A 15003-nucleotide genomic window follows, 5' to 3' on the forward strand; every position below is an offset into this window, starting at 1 on the left:
ACTGAAGCAGCTCAGCCCATTGTAGACATGGTGAAGCCCGCAGCTGAAGGTGTGAAGCCCCACCCTCTGTCTGAGATACTCAAGGAGGTGCCAGCCAAGGTCACCGGCTATGTCCAGAAGATAGTTGAGTTGGTCTCCAAGCAGTTACTGGCTTTTGTGAAGTCCTTTTACCCGCAGGCGGACCTAGCTCCTGTTGCGGAAGGGATCACAGAGGACTGCTCTAATGAGCAGTTCCATCAGTACCTGCAGGAGATGTGCCCTATCACAAAGGAAGTGGCTAGTCACTTAGACCTTGAGTAGTCTCTATAAAAAGTGAACATCAGTTCCTTGTAATATAAATATAATATGAATGAAATGTAAATTATTTGAAATCTTGTTGCAATTTTTCCTTCTGTCAACTTTTTTGTTTTTAGTGCATCTTACGAACTACCCTGATAGCTGTTCGGACGGTAGCCGTAAGTGTTTGCGCACAAGGCTACTCTGATGAGCCTCTTCAAATATACGGTGTAGAGTACTTTGGGATACGACTCTTTTTTGCGAAGTGCGAGTATTTAAGGTATTTGGGTAGTCAGATCTTGCAAGCGAGTAGACTCTTCAGGATTTCTTCAACTGGAGCCTATCTTTGCAACCTCTTTGGGTTGTTCAGATGTTGTACTCTCAAAAGTCTGGAACTGCAGACTTATTATTACAAGTTGCGACTAGACAGACTTGTCTAGATAAGAATATTTTGAGTAGTCTACGTAACTCCCAAATTGCTGACGACTTCTTTTCTGGAAGCCACCGAGAGGACAAACTTGTCCAATGAGTTGAATAACTCATGATTTTTAATTGCAGACTAATCTTGCAAGCCGCGTTTGGACATTTTTATCCGATGAGTTGAATAACTTAGAAGATGCTTTGCAGACTTGTTATTACAAGCCGTATGTGGGCAATTTTGCCCCTGGAAACTGAGTAGCTTTGTACAGACTTGTGATTACAAGCTACGAGTTGGGCGATAGTACCCGGAGAGCTGAATAGCTCTATGAACATGCTTTGGCAAGTTGCAATCAGGCAGAAATAAGTAGTTGTTTTACAACGAAAAATAAATCTGCTTTATTAAATTATAATTATACAACTGAGGCCGATGACCAATTTACATGAATATGTAAACTAAGGGTAGAATCGACAAAGTTGCTCGATATTTCACGAGTTGTTGACGTCTTCGCCAGAGAGTTGGAGCTTGTACGACCTAAGTCCAATGACCTTGGATATGATGAATGGTCCCTCCCATGCAAATTTAGCTTGTGCAGTCCCTTGGTGTCTTGGATACACTTGAGGACCATATTGCCAGTATTGAACGAATGTTCTCTAACATTGCTATCGTGATAGTGGCGGATTCCTTCAATGTACCTTGCAGACTGGACAAGTGTTACACAGCAAGCTTCTTCAAGGCTGTCTAAATCTAGACGCCTTGTTACTTCTGCTGCGCCCTCCTCATATTGCTCGACTATTGGAGATTTCCACATGACATCAGCGAGAAGGACGACTTCTAATCAGTAGACCCGGAAGTAGGGCAATTGCCTTGTAGGCTTGCACGACTGGGTGCGAAGCCCCCAGAGGACATTGAGTAGGTCCTTGAGCCACTTGCCCCCTTTAGTATTTCTAATATCATGTAGTCTTTTTTTGAGAGCTTCCAGTAACATCCTGTTGGCGCGCTCAAACTGGTCGTTGGCCCACGGATGAGCGACAGAGATGTACCAGATGTCAATCCCGCTATCTCGCAATACTCCAAGGTTGTTGAAATTGGAGCCTAGGTCTGTGATAATGCGATTGGGGAAGCCATAGCGATGGACAATTTTATCGAGGATGTCGAGTACCCTGTCTGCTTTGGGGTAGGTTACTGGCTTCACCTCGATCCACTTAGTAAACTTGTCGATCACCACCAGTACTCGGCTGAATCCTGCAGGCGTCGAAGGCAGTGGACCAATCATGTCTAGCCTTCAACATGCGAAGGGTCAAGAGGGTGGTATAGTGATCAGCTTGTAAGCAGGGACGTGTTGTTGCTTGGTGAAGAATTGACATCCTTGGCACCGGCGGACTAGTTCCTCAGTGTTAGTGAGAGCTATAGGCCAACAAAAACCTGCTCTGAAAGCTTTGCCCATAGTCGTTCGTGAGGATGCGTGATTTCCACAGATTCCTTTGTGAATTTCCTCCAGTATGTCCTGTCATCTTGTCGTGAGATGTACTTCATGAGTACTCCTGATAATGTACCTCTTCTGTAGAAGTGCTTGATCTGCCTCCTCGGTCCACTGGAATTTATTTTGCCGCTTGAGTAGTTTGAAGAAGGGTAGTCCCCATTCTCTAAGCCTAGAGATGAATATGTTGTGGGCCGCCATGCACCCAATCAGCTTCTAGATGTCCTTGACACACGATGGGACATGCATATCGGTAATGGCGGAGATCTTCTCGGGGTTAGCTTCAATCCCTCGGTGAATGATGACGAACCCAAGTAGTTTTCCGGAGGGTACGCCAAAAACGCACTTTGTTGGGTTTAGCATCCACCGGAATTCTTGCAAGCTTGTGAAAGTTTCTTCCAAATCTGCAATCAAGTCATCGGGATTTCTAGTCTTTACAACCACATCATCTACATACGCCTCTACATTGCAGTGTAGCTATTTCTTGAAGCACTCCTGGATTGCCCGTTCATAGGTGGCACCTGCGTTTTTCAACCCGAAGGATATTGTTGTGTAGCAGAAAGCTCCGTATGGGGTGATGAACGTAGTCTTGATTTGATCTTCTTCCTTGAGAGCTATCTAGTGATCCCCTAGGGAGTCCGAAGGGATCCTTTGGATAATGCTTGTTGAGGTCTGTGTAGTCGACATACATCCTCCACTCGTTGTTGTTTTTCTTTCGCACTAGGACGGGATTGGCTAGCCATTCTAGATGTCAAACTTCACTTTGAAACTTGTTGCAAGTAGTTTGGCCAACTCTTTTTTGACTGCTTACCTTCTGTCTTGGACAAACCGCCGTAATCGTTGTCTTTTTGGTGTAGTTTTTGGGTCCACATTCAGTGAGTGCTCGATCAACTCTCTGGGAACCCCCGGCATCCGATGGCTTCCACGCGAAGATGTCACGATTGGCTCGGAGGAAGCTGATGAGCGCGATTTCCTATTAAGGATCCAGCCCTGAGCCAATTAGGGCTTCTTGGAGCTATCACCGGTATCAATGTCAATGGCTTTGATGTCTACTTCACTTGTCGGCTTGACCTTGGTTGCTCTCAACTTCTTCTCTAGGATCTTGAGTTCTGATGGGGACAGTTTCTTGAAGGCGGCAAAGACTTGCATGATCGAATTTGGCACTTGAGTAGTCGCTGCTAGCTCCACAGTTTCGGTGTCGCAGTCGTATGATCTCTTTAAGTCTCCGCGCACGAAGAGTACTCCCTTGGGTCCCGGCATCTTGAGTACTAGGTACATGTAGTGCGGGATCACCATAAATTTGGTCAATCCAGGTGTTCTGAGGATAGGATGATACAATGTTTTGAAGTCTACCACATTGAACCGGATGTACTCTATCTGGTAGTGTTATTTAGTCCCGAAGGTAACTGGCAAAACCACCTGCCCGAGGGGTACAGCCGCGTTGCCTGGGACAATCCCGTAGAATGGAGAGTTTGTTGGGGTGAGCATGTCAGTAATGTCAAGGCCCATCTTTCTTAATGTCTTGACGAAGAGTACGTTGAGACCACTACCGCCATCGATGAGTATCTTGGTGAGTCAGAAAACAACGACTACTGGATCTAGGACGAGAGGATGCCATCCTGGGTCTGAGAAACTAGTCCATTGGTCCTTCCTGCAGAAGGTGATTGGCACCTCGGACTATTTGAGGAACGTAGGTGTTGCTGGTTCAATGGACATGATCTCTCGTAGGGCCAACTTCTGGGACTGCTTAGTAGCAGTACCTGGTGTGCTGCCAAAGATGACGTTGATGGTGTTGGAAGGGTTCTGGAATTTTTTTTGTCACCATAATTTTCGTCTTCCTTGGTCTTGCCCTTGTTCTTTTTCCCAGAAGGTTCTGGCAAGTCTTTCATGACTCTGCATGGACTGTAGCAATCCATCGCAGAGTGCTTATGATGCAGGTGCCATGAGCACTGCTTCTTTTGGAGCTCGCTGAACGGAGTCCTGTCTTGACTCCTGCCGCCTTTCTTGGCTGATTCTGATATTGCCGCGACAGTATTGTTTGGCTTCCTCTTACGATTCTGACCTCCTGAGTAGTTATTTCAGTTGTCATTGTTGTTGTGATAGTTGCGCTAGCCATTATTCTGATTACTGCTGTTCTGGCCCTTGTTGGGGTTAGACTCGAACCTCTCGATCTCCTTGTCTTTCTCATCTGCCCATGCATGTATCATAATCTTGAGAGATTTGATATCTTCGGGGTATCTTCTGCCAAAATCCTGGAACATCCGACAGTCATTGAGACCGTTTTGGAAGCAATCTATGGCATCGCACTCCGTGATATCCATGATTGTGGCCTTCTTATCGAAGAAACGACGTAGGTAGCTGCGCGGGGTCTCGCGTTGTTGCTGTTTGACTTGAGACAAGTCGATTCTGTTGCCAGGGCACTGCATTGCCCCTGCGAAGTTGTTGGTGAACGTCACCTTGAGATTCTTCCACGTATCGATGGAGTTCTTGTCTAATGACTCGAGCCATGTAAGTGGCGCTGCCTCCATGCAAATGGGGAAGTAGATGACCTTGGTATCGTCGTTCCTCCTACTGCCTATACTGATAGTGAGTAGCACCGTAGCCATTGGATTGGATCTTGCCATCGTACTTGATGATACCCGGAGGTTTGAATTTCTCGAGTAGAATTGTCCTCCTTACTCGTCTTGAGAAGGTGGGGTACCCGTCGGAATTATCTCCTGGGTACTTGACTTCCTGGTCATGCTCGCGGCGGCGTCCGTCAATGATCGTACGGGCGTCGTGATCAGAGTTAATCTTATGACGTAGATCCTGTACCGGGCGTTCAGGCTCTGGGTTGGGCCCACGGTGGCCACGGCCTCCCAAGGGTCCCGCCCGACTACCCTCTGCTCCAGCTTGGCTTAATCTGGATGGAGTGCGCCTATGGCTACTGCCATGTTGGGATAGGATGTGTGGAACTGAGTGTATCGGGTTTTGTTGATCGAGTTGTTCGTACGCGCGCTCCGCTAGTTCCGCCAGTTGCCTAGTGTACTTGTCCTGTGATATTGCGAGGGTAATAAGATCAATGGATGCGATGGTGGCAAGATGAGTACGATGTTGACGCGATTGAACTGTTTCAAATGCGCGATCCAAGTTCATGATTGGCAGGTTTGCTGCAAGGTGGCGATGACACTCTGCTCTTACTATGTTTCTTGCTCACCGTCGAGTTCTTTGGGCTTCAGTTTCTTCTCCGACAATGTTGGCGGTGAGCTCATCCTGTGAGACATCATCCGGGTGATGTTCATGCCGCGAATTTCTCTCTGGTTGCTCCTCTTTTTCACTTCTTGTGCAGCAATGAGAGCGAAGAGTTCTCATTCCGAAGAATAGCTTTCCAAACTTAACGTGATTACCTCCGTGGAGCCGTCTTCTTCATAGATGTACGATAGGGGAGTTCCCTCCTGGTTCGAGAGGGTATCAAGGTAGGCAATAAGATGTGAGTCGTCGTTCTTGGTGAGAGCAGGTGGCTTCATGTTGGGCTAGTAGATGAATCTACCTTGTGGAGTCGATGTGATTACTAGGTCCTACTGTGGACCTAATAAAGGGGTCTCCTCACCCGGATCTGAGAAGTAGTCGGGGTCCTCGATCATATCCGTGTTGGATTATGATCTAGATAGGGTAGCTTGGTAAATAGCACCCGTGTTTCGGAGTCCGAACGGGAATCGACTTGGGTCGTAGTCTGATTCGCACGATGGCTTAAGCGCCGGCTCATGAGAACCAGTCTAACTGGTGGGAGAAGTCGAGTTGTACTCAAACTTGTCCCCCCAGCCTCTAACTAGTTCAGAAATTGAAAATTTGCTGACTTTCTCGATGAGATCCTCCAGAGCTTGATACTGGAGCTTCATAGCATGTTGCTTCTTCTCCGGGGCCGGCGCAATGTGACGGTGAAAATTTCCAGCGCAATCTGTGACACAAACCTAGGAGCCAAAGATGAACATCGCGCCCTCTTCAAATGCAACAGTTGGCTTGATGATGACTTAGGCCATCGAGCTCACCATTGGATTCTCAGCGAGAACCCTTACCTGGCGTGCCAGGTGTTAGTGTTTAGACCTGGCAACATACCAAGGGGTTGCCCGAGGTAGTGTTTGGTGTGTGGGGCTTGCCGAGATCAGGAACTCGAAGGTGAACTCAAACACACGATTTAGACAGGTTCGGGCCGCTAGATTGCGTAATACCCTACGTCCTATGTGTTGGTTGGATTGAATTTCTTTGGAGGGGGTCCCTGCCTTGTCTTATATTGCCAGGGGCAGGGCTACATGTCGGTTGTTTTACAAGAATACTAGATGAGTACTACTCTAATTGCTACGAGTGGTTTCCTAATCCTTGACTAGTGCTTATCTTGCCACGTAGACCACGCTGTCCTGCACCATAGTCTCCATGTCTAACACGTCTCGGTATCCAGCCCTGTATATAGAACTGTCCAAACCTTCCGGTATGCCCATAGATGTATATACGACATATGTAGATTACATTTGAACCTGGATACAATGCTTTCCAATGAAATAGTTCACCCAAAAACTTGTTAGAGTCTTTTTTAGATGTGCTATTGCTAAAGTTTAGCACTTCCACCCATTAGTACTCCCGTTTAGAGACATGGCTAATTGATAGAGCTAAAGTCCATGAAATATCACTTTTGCCCTTTATCTCCTCACATTTTCCCTTTCTCTCTCCCCTTTTTGTCTTTTCACAAGTATTAGCACCCATTAGCTCCTCCCCACCGGCTAATGACTTTTGCACTTTTTTAGATGGGCTTTTAGCTCTCCCATTAGTCCTCCCATTTGGATGGGCTAATACATAAAAGTACTAAATTTTAGCACTTTCATCCAATAACACTTGGATACAAACAGACTAAATTTTACCCATTAGCATTTAGATCAAACAGACCCTTAGCCTGCGGGTCTATGAACATATGCCAGGGGTCCAGGAGTCCAGGAGGAAATGCTCTGGCCTTCACCGGAACTAGAAACCCAAAATAAAGCCACAACATAGGTCCTCGCATGCTACCCTCACTTAGATTGCCTTAACCCTCACTCACTGACAACTGAAGCCCACTACTCGAATGAGCAAACAGGAGCCCGCAGTCCACGCGCGTGCTTGTGGGGAACACCACCAGGACGCTGGACGCTCCAGCCTCCAGCAAGGGACGTTTCCTCGTGATGCTCTCGTCCAGCCACCACACGCTGTAACGCCGATGACAGGTGGGGGCCAGCGCGCACGAGAAATCTTTCCCTTCCCAGCTCCCGTTTCCTATTCCACTCGCGCGCACAGACGACCAGAGCAAAAACCCTCTTTCTCCCCTCCCGCCGCCGAGCCGCTTCGTCTCCCCACCGCCGGCGACGTCCTTTCGCCGCCGGCCGCGGGGCACGGGGGCTCCACGCACCATGCCGCGCGTGGTCGTCTTCATCGACAGCGACGACGACGACGAAGGCGGCGGCGGCCAAGCCGGGCGCGTGCTTGGGAAGGGCGCCGCGATCGCGGGCGGCGGCGAGGCCCTGCAGCCCGTCAACGATGTGGGCCTCAACCCGGTGGGTCCGGGGGCGCTGGGGCTCGCGGTGGTGCCGATCCCGCCGCGGAAAGAAAACCCCCGCGCGCTGTCGCGGCCGCGGGCACAGAACCCGCGCGCGGCGCCGTCCTCGCCGCCGCCGGTCGCCGCGGCCCGCGCGCCCGCCCGGCCTCAGCCCGAGATTATCAACATCTCCGACGAAGAAGACGGAGTTGATGCCGGATTCCGTGGCGTCCTGCCGCTCCGGATGGTCGAGGGGGGCGGCAGTGGCCTGAGGCTCATCAAGGACGAGCCTTTCGACGATTCCGGCGGCGATTGGGCTCGTTCAGCGTCAGCAAAACCGCCGCCAGCCTTGGCGGCGGCGGCTGCTCCCCCAGGAACCTCCTACGCGAAGAGGAAACGGAAGAGGGAGCCCAGTAGACTCAAGCCTGATGCGCGTGGCGACAATCGCGCGTTGGACCGGAGTTCCAGCGCTTCAGGAACTGGGCGTCGCGCGATGGGGAGTTCGAGCGCTTCAAGGGAGAGGAACAGTGTGAAGAGCAGAGAATCAGGCAGGGGAGGCGCGGGTGGCCGGTCGGTTTCGTCCAAGAAGAGCTTCGTGCCCAGCGAGGAATCCAGCGGTGCCCCCGGGAATGCGAGGCATGGAGGGAGTACGAGAAGTGGCGAATCCAGGTGTGCCCCCGGGAAGGCGAGGCGTGGAGGGAGTACGAGAAGTGGCGAATCAAGGTGTGCCCCCGGGAAGGCGAGGCGTGGAGGGAGTACGAGAAGTGGCGAATCAAGGTGTGCCCCCGGGAAGGCGAGGCGTGGAGGGAGTACGAGAAGTGGCGAGAGGAGCAATAATGCTTTACCGGCGGGCTGGGTCGGGACCACGGTCGGTTCGAGGATCCGTTCAAGGTCGCGTCAGCAGGCGAGAGTGCAGTATGCTACATATTCTGCTCGAGTGCCGTCCGAGGAAACAGAGGAGGACGAAGATGCAGAGGAGGTTCAGGAGCAGGAGCAGAAAAAGGGGGAAGAAGTGGAGGTGATGGAGGTGGATGAGCAGGAGGAAAGTGGGTCTGATACTGAAGTGGCCCAAGAGAGTGAGCAGGAAGAGGCTGCGAAGGGAAGGAGCAAGCAGAATGGCCATGGCCATAGTGAGGAGGTGCAGGTGCAGGTGCAGGAGCACGAGCAGAAAACGGCGGGAGATATGGAGGTTATGGAGGAGGAGGACAGTGGGTCTGGCAATGAAGTATCCCAAGAGAGTGAGCAAGAAGAGGCTGTGGAGGCAAGGAGCAGACAGAATGGCCATGGTGATAGTGAGGAGGTGCAGGAGCAGGAGCAGAAAACAGGGGAAGATGTGGAGGTGGATGAGGACAGTAGGTCTGGCAATGAAATATCCCAAGCGAGTGAGAATGAAGAGTCTGTGGAGCGAAGGAGCAGACAGAATGGCCATGGCGATAGTGAGGACGGATACGAGGAAAGCAAAGATTCTGCTGCTGTTGCTGATAATGAGGAGGAGGTGGGGGAAAAGGAAATGTTGGAGGAGGAAGGTGACAATCAAGAAGACAGCCATAGCATCTACGATGGCGAAGACGAAGAAGAAGATGGTGAATCCGAAGATGATGGGCATGAATTGGGTGAAACAGGGGAGGTGCAACCATTAACGTCCAGCAACGCCATGGCAGGTGGCAGTGTCAGGTCAGGAGGCGACGGCCCCCGAGTCTTCAAGAGGAGGATTTTTGAGGGGATATGTTTGCTTGAGAACCCTGATTCAGTTGGATATGTTGCCAAGGGTATCCAAGGGCGGACACGATCACAGCGAAAATGCAAGGACAAGAAACTGCTCAAACGTGGAACTTTCAGTAAACCTTACAATATTGATATTCCAGATTCGACATCAGAATCTGAAGAGGATATAGTGCCACCAGCGCTGCAGGGAGGGCTAATGTCATCAAGTGACGAGGACAGCAGGATTTTTGGCAAAAGAAAGCGCAGGAGAGCAAGAAACAAGAGATGGCGCAAGGGACTGAGTACCAGTAGTGATGAGTCTAAGGAGTACAGAGCATATGCAAGAGATGCCGGGGGGGCTTTTTGGAGGCTGAAGAAGGGGGCGTCCAATCTGCAGGTTGGCAAGAGTGGTTCAAATCCTGGCCGTGCTAAATACAATGGTCCAAATGGCGGGAATCCAACGGACATGGCCAATGCACAGGATGGTATTTCCTTCAAAAGAAAGGCACATACGATGAGGATGAAGAAGCGCGGTCGAGCAGCAAAAGACGCTTATGATGAGCTACTCAATACCTTGTTTGCCGGATGGGAGAATCATATAGATGTTCCTGATCATGCAGAAAATGGAAATAGTTTGCCTTTGGTGTTCTCATTCGGAGATGAAGATGAACCATACGAAAAAACAGAAAATGATAAGTATCAGGAAGATTTGTGGAGGGAATGTGGCATTGCTTTCGAATCCATGAATATTGGTTCTCATGAAGAGGTACTGAACGTTCTGTTATGTCATTCTGTTTATATTTTTGTTTCTAATAAATGTGTTTCTAACTTTATGAATATTGTATTTAGTTTGGAGTAGTTGTCTTGTGTTTAAATTCCTCTCAGAAAAATGCTTTATGCAATTTGATCCAAATAAAAAGCTAATGCTTACATTACTGTGCTCAGGATGGGCAAGCAGTTCCTCCAGCGGAAGAAGCTTCATGCAAAAACGGGAAGCATGAATTCATTATCGATGAACAAATAGGAGTTCGGTGCAAGCATTGTCATGTTGTCGATCTTGAGATCAGACATGTACTGCCTGCTATGGTAAGCAAAATATTCAATACAAGTGTACAACATGTTTCACAAAGACCTGATTATGCTTGCTAGGTTGCACCAACTCCCTTATTAAGATCAAATTTATTTTCCTTGTCCAACAGGGGAAGATTTCTGCGGAAAGGGAATTGGCAATTGAACCTGAGTTGGACTCGATGTTTAAGGAAATGCTCAATATTTTTGAAGAAAATGATGTGCTGGTATCAAATGGACATGGAGTGCCATGCAATTTTGGTGGTCGCAGAGCTGGTTCAGTCTGGGATCTCATTCCTGGAGTCAAGGAAGACATGTTCCCACACCAGCAGGATGCATTTGAGTTCATGTGGACCAAGCTTGCAGGAGGTACTACAATTGAACAGCTAAAGCACACCGCAAACACTGATGTTGGAGGTGGCTGTGTTATTTCTCATGCCCCTGGGACGGGAAAGACCCGGTTAGCAATCACATTTGTTCAATCCTACCTTGAGCTTTTCCCGCACTGTAGTCCAGTGATCATTGCTCCAAGGGGGATGTTAGCAACATGGGAGAAGGAGTTCAGGAAATGGAAGGTGAAGCTCCCTTTTCATGTACTGAATTCCACTGAGATCAACTGGAGTGAAGACAAGACCATCCGTGAACAGGCTGCAAAGAATGGAACTTTTCATCGGAGGTTATTGACAGATAAAATGGATCAAAATTATAGGCGTTTGGTGAAGTTAGGGTCCTGGATGAATGGTACCAGCATAATTGGTGTGAGCTACTCGCTTTTCAGGAAGCTAGTGAATGATGAAGGCATGGATGGGGATAAGGTGACAAATCTCCTCCTTGAGAAACCCAACCTGCTTGTCCTTGATGAAGGGCACACACCAAGGAACAAGAAAAGTCTGATCTGGAAGGTTCTTAGCGAGGTCCGCACAGAAAAGCGAATAATTCTATCAGGGACTCCATTCCAAAACAACTTTGAGGAGCTTTATAACACCCTATGTCTTGTCAGGCCAAAGGATGCAATTATTCTGGAGAAGGACGAGGGCAAAGATTTCTGGACTTCGTTGAGATTGAATGACATCACAAAGGCAAACATAGATCAAGTAAGGAAAAAATTGGACCCTGTAGTGCACATCCATAGTGGCAAATTTCTTCAGAAGTCTCTCCCAGGACTGAGAGAATCCGTTGTGATTCTGAATCCTCTTCCTTATCAGAAAGAAGTCATCACAAGTATGGAGAAGACTATAGCAATGGGTCTTGATGCGGAATACAAGATCTCACTTGCATCAATACATCCATCCCTCATTGCCAGAGCAAAATTGTCTGAGAAAGAGGAGTCTATGGTTGACAAGCCTAAGCTAGAGAGTTTACGATCCTCTCCATCGGAAGGGGTTAAGACGAGGTTTGTTTTGGAAATTGTCAATCTTTGTGAAGCATTAAATGAGCGGGTACTAGTATTCAGCCAATATCTTGATCCATTGTCCTTGATCATGGAGCAGCTGAAAGCAAGGTTCAATTGGGCTGAAGGCAAAGAGATCCTGCTAATGAGTGGAAATGTCCTGGTTAAAAATCGCCAAACCATGATGGAAACTTTTAATAACATGAAAAGCAAGGCCAAGGTAATGCTTGCATCAACCAAGGCATGCTGTGAAGGCATTACGCTTATTGGAGCATCACGTGTGGTTCTACTTGATGTTGTGTGGAACCCTTCAGTTGGAAGGCAAGCCATCGGCCGAGCTTACAGAATCGGTCAGGAGAAGATTGTGTACACGTACAATCTAATTGCAGAAGGCACAGCAGAGAAGAGCAAATATGACAGGCAAGCTAAGAAGGAGCACATGTCTAAATTGCTCTTTTCAAAAGAAGTGGAGCATGGAGACTTGCCACCAGAACTAACACTCAATGATAGGATTTTGGAAGAAATGACTGCACGTGAAGACCTCAAAAAATTGTTTGTAAAGATTTACATTGATAATCAAACTGATGGTTCACCTGGTAAGTGAAGCTTCTGGGATTTGCAATCTTATTGTTTGTGCAATAGATTCTGATTTTTGTGCACGTCTTGTTATTTGCCTTACATTTTGATAATGTTCTATGCTTTTAGATCAGCATTTCTGATTTCGGCCTTTCTGTGCCATTTGTGTTGTCGTTGTGGTGGTGTAATGTAAGCTAAAACATGCCTAAACCCGTGTGCGTGCGCCCGAAAAGGCCCGCGGTGTATAAAAAAAAATTTCTTCTTAATACAAAAATATGCAGCTCTCCTGCGTATTCACGAAAAAAAAAGATAATGTTCTATGCTGTTTATGTGTTCCCCGTTCATCCTTTAGTGTTCTTTTATTGATAATTACGTGCAGTACAGAGGCATATTGGTGATATAGATGACTAGTAATCTTCTCTACATCATTCCATATTTATTGGAGTACTTTGGAAACCTTAATTTTAATTGTTTCAAAAGTACCAGTTATGATGATATTGTCTTCTTTTATGTGGATGCAGGAGAGACGGAGAAGAACACTACATGTGCACATGCCTAATAATATGAAACAGGATGGAAGAAAATGATGAAGACACTAAAGCAGATGACGGACTATTGAGATGCTGTTGCTACCAGGGAAATTTGATGGATTTCTACCAGTGTTCCAGGCTGAGTCAAAAGGGATGACCTAGAAGTTTATCATGACACAGCACCATTAGATCTGTGGCTAAACCTGCGAAATGGATTATGTTGATTGAATCGCTCTTGTACTGGATTGTTTGCAATTTCCTTTGTTCTAATTTTCCATTTGGTGCATTGATGAATCTGATATGCATAGAACACAGCTATGCTAGCTGGTCATTTTCAATGTCTACTTAACAAGCAGTACCCTCTGTAGTTTTAATACTTCTTGCATTTCTTTTACATGTCTGGATGATGCTAATATGTGTTAGTTTGATTTTTATGATTTGGTATGTAACGAAACTTTACAATCACATGCCACTTACTTGAAAATTCTTATATCAATTGAGCACAAAATTCGAAACTAACATATGGGGTAGAATATATGGCATGTGGGCAAGAGATAGCGTGAAGATTGATCATGTGAAAAAGCTTTCGAAATGTAGAGCCTACAATGTACGGGCAAGATTAGAGCTAAGTTGAACCAGATCAAGGTCTTCATAAGTAAGGCTGCACTCAATGGTTACCCTTTTGTTGAGATATTGGCATGAGTAATGCCTTTCATTTAGCTATGAATTAGAGTATACAAAGTGCCATAGACCTCAGCCAGACTGGGGTGGCCAAATATCTTCAGTTAATTGCGATGGGGCAGGTAACTGCTGTTTAATATCCGACAATAAGAATTAGCCTGTCTCCTTTGCCTGTTCCATTTGCCAAATTAATTTGCCTGAATTGCTCTTTCGTGGACATCAACTATTGAGCATTTGTAGCATTGATTAAGTCACAGGCTGCCACAACCACATGCATGGCCATCGTTAGGAACAGTCAAGGAAGCAGATTCAGAGAGCTAAGTTGTCTAGTGCATATCTACCTGATGTGTTTTGAATGACAGGGTTGGGGGATGACCCATGGGCTCCCTTCAGCACCTCCTGAGTTAAGAGTGACGGAGCCTTTGCAAATAATTGGGTGAAGGTGACTGCTTTTAACCAAAACCCATTTGCTCATCTAATTGTGGCAACTGCAGTCTCCAGAGAGGTTGGCTATTTGGCCGACTTGATAGGATGACCATTTTTTTGAGCTCCCGCTCTAGAACGAACGCATCTTTTCTCTGAATCAACAAGCTGGCAGCTACAGGAGAAAGCAGTGACTCCCAATGGACTGTCAGCAAACTAAAAATTTTACAAGAACAAACACTTCTTAAAAATGTGCAAGAACAAATATTTCTTTTACAAGAACAAATACTTCTTTTACCATTTACTTGACTTGGTGTAACTTATTTCGCTTAATCATAATGTAAACCTCAAACTAAGCATACTACCTTTCTCAGTCAATTGGAATACTGCAGAATCTGCAAGACTTTCTGCATGGAACCATCCCTAGGGCAACCAAAACCTGAATTTCTTGCAGAAAATTGTTCAACAGCGCCAGTGAACCTATTCTGGATTTCTTTGTTCATTTAGTAGTGTGATCATTAGCTGTTTTGAGTGGGTAAAGGTAATTGGCTAAAACATGTCGGGCTTCCCCAGCCCCAGGGCTCTGTTGGCATCTTTGTGTAAACCCCAAATGCCAATGGCCCAGAATAAGCAAGGCCTCAAGTGGATGAAGGTGAACAAGGACCTTCAGAAGTATGTGATATGTATTTTTTTTGGCAGATCAAGACCATATGCAAATCTCAAAGCTGCAACCTTGGGATGATCAGATATTATAACCATTTGTATTTGCTTAGGTGAACTCAGCAGAAGTGGGTGCTATAGAAGGAATTCTAGTTGGGGAAAGCTAAGAAAGGTAGAAGAATTACACAGTTTGGTCTTTTTTGTACCATAGCTAAAACCATTTTACCAGATTCTAATAGAGCTCTATCATTGTGATCA

General features: G+C 47.0%; 1 protein-coding gene across 1 annotated transcript; it reads left to right on the top strand.

Annotated features, from left to right (window-relative positions):
* The first annotated feature begins 7886 nt into the window (after positions 1–7886).
* On the top strand, positions 7887–13355 carry LOC117845339 (SNF2 domain-containing protein CLASSY 1). The gene is made up of 4 exons (XM_034726352.2): positions 7887–10183; positions 10363–10503; positions 10617–12471; positions 12973–13355. The coding sequence occupies exons 1-4, from the start codon at positions 7958–7960 to the stop codon at positions 13008–13010; spliced, it is 4260 nt and encodes a 1419-aa protein (XP_034582243.1). The 5' UTR covers positions 7887–7957; the 3' UTR covers positions 13011–13355.
* The last annotated feature ends 1648 nt before the right edge of the window (positions 13356–15003 follow it).

Source organism: Setaria viridis, chromosome 1 (genome assembly GCF_005286985.2).
Source record: "Setaria viridis chromosome 1, Setaria_viridis_v4.0, whole genome shotgun sequence".
Classification (NCBI taxonomy): Eukaryota; Viridiplantae; Streptophyta; class Magnoliopsida; order Poales; family Poaceae; genus Setaria; species Setaria viridis.

Excerpts from the sequence above, each read along its gene's own strand:
- LOC117845339 (XM_034726352.2), top strand. The coding sequence starts at position 7,958 with ATGGTCGAGGGGGGCGGCAGTGGCCTGAGGCTCATCAAGGACGAGCCT. Across the intron at positions 10,504-10,616 it reads GACATGTACTGCCTGCTATG|GGGAAGATTTCTGCGGAAAG; the intron begins GTAAGCAAAATA and ends CTTGTCCAACAG. Across the intron at positions 12,472-12,972 it reads TCAAACTGATGGTTCACCTG|GAGAGACGGAGAAGAACACT; the intron begins GTAAGTGAAGCT and ends ATGTGGATGCAG.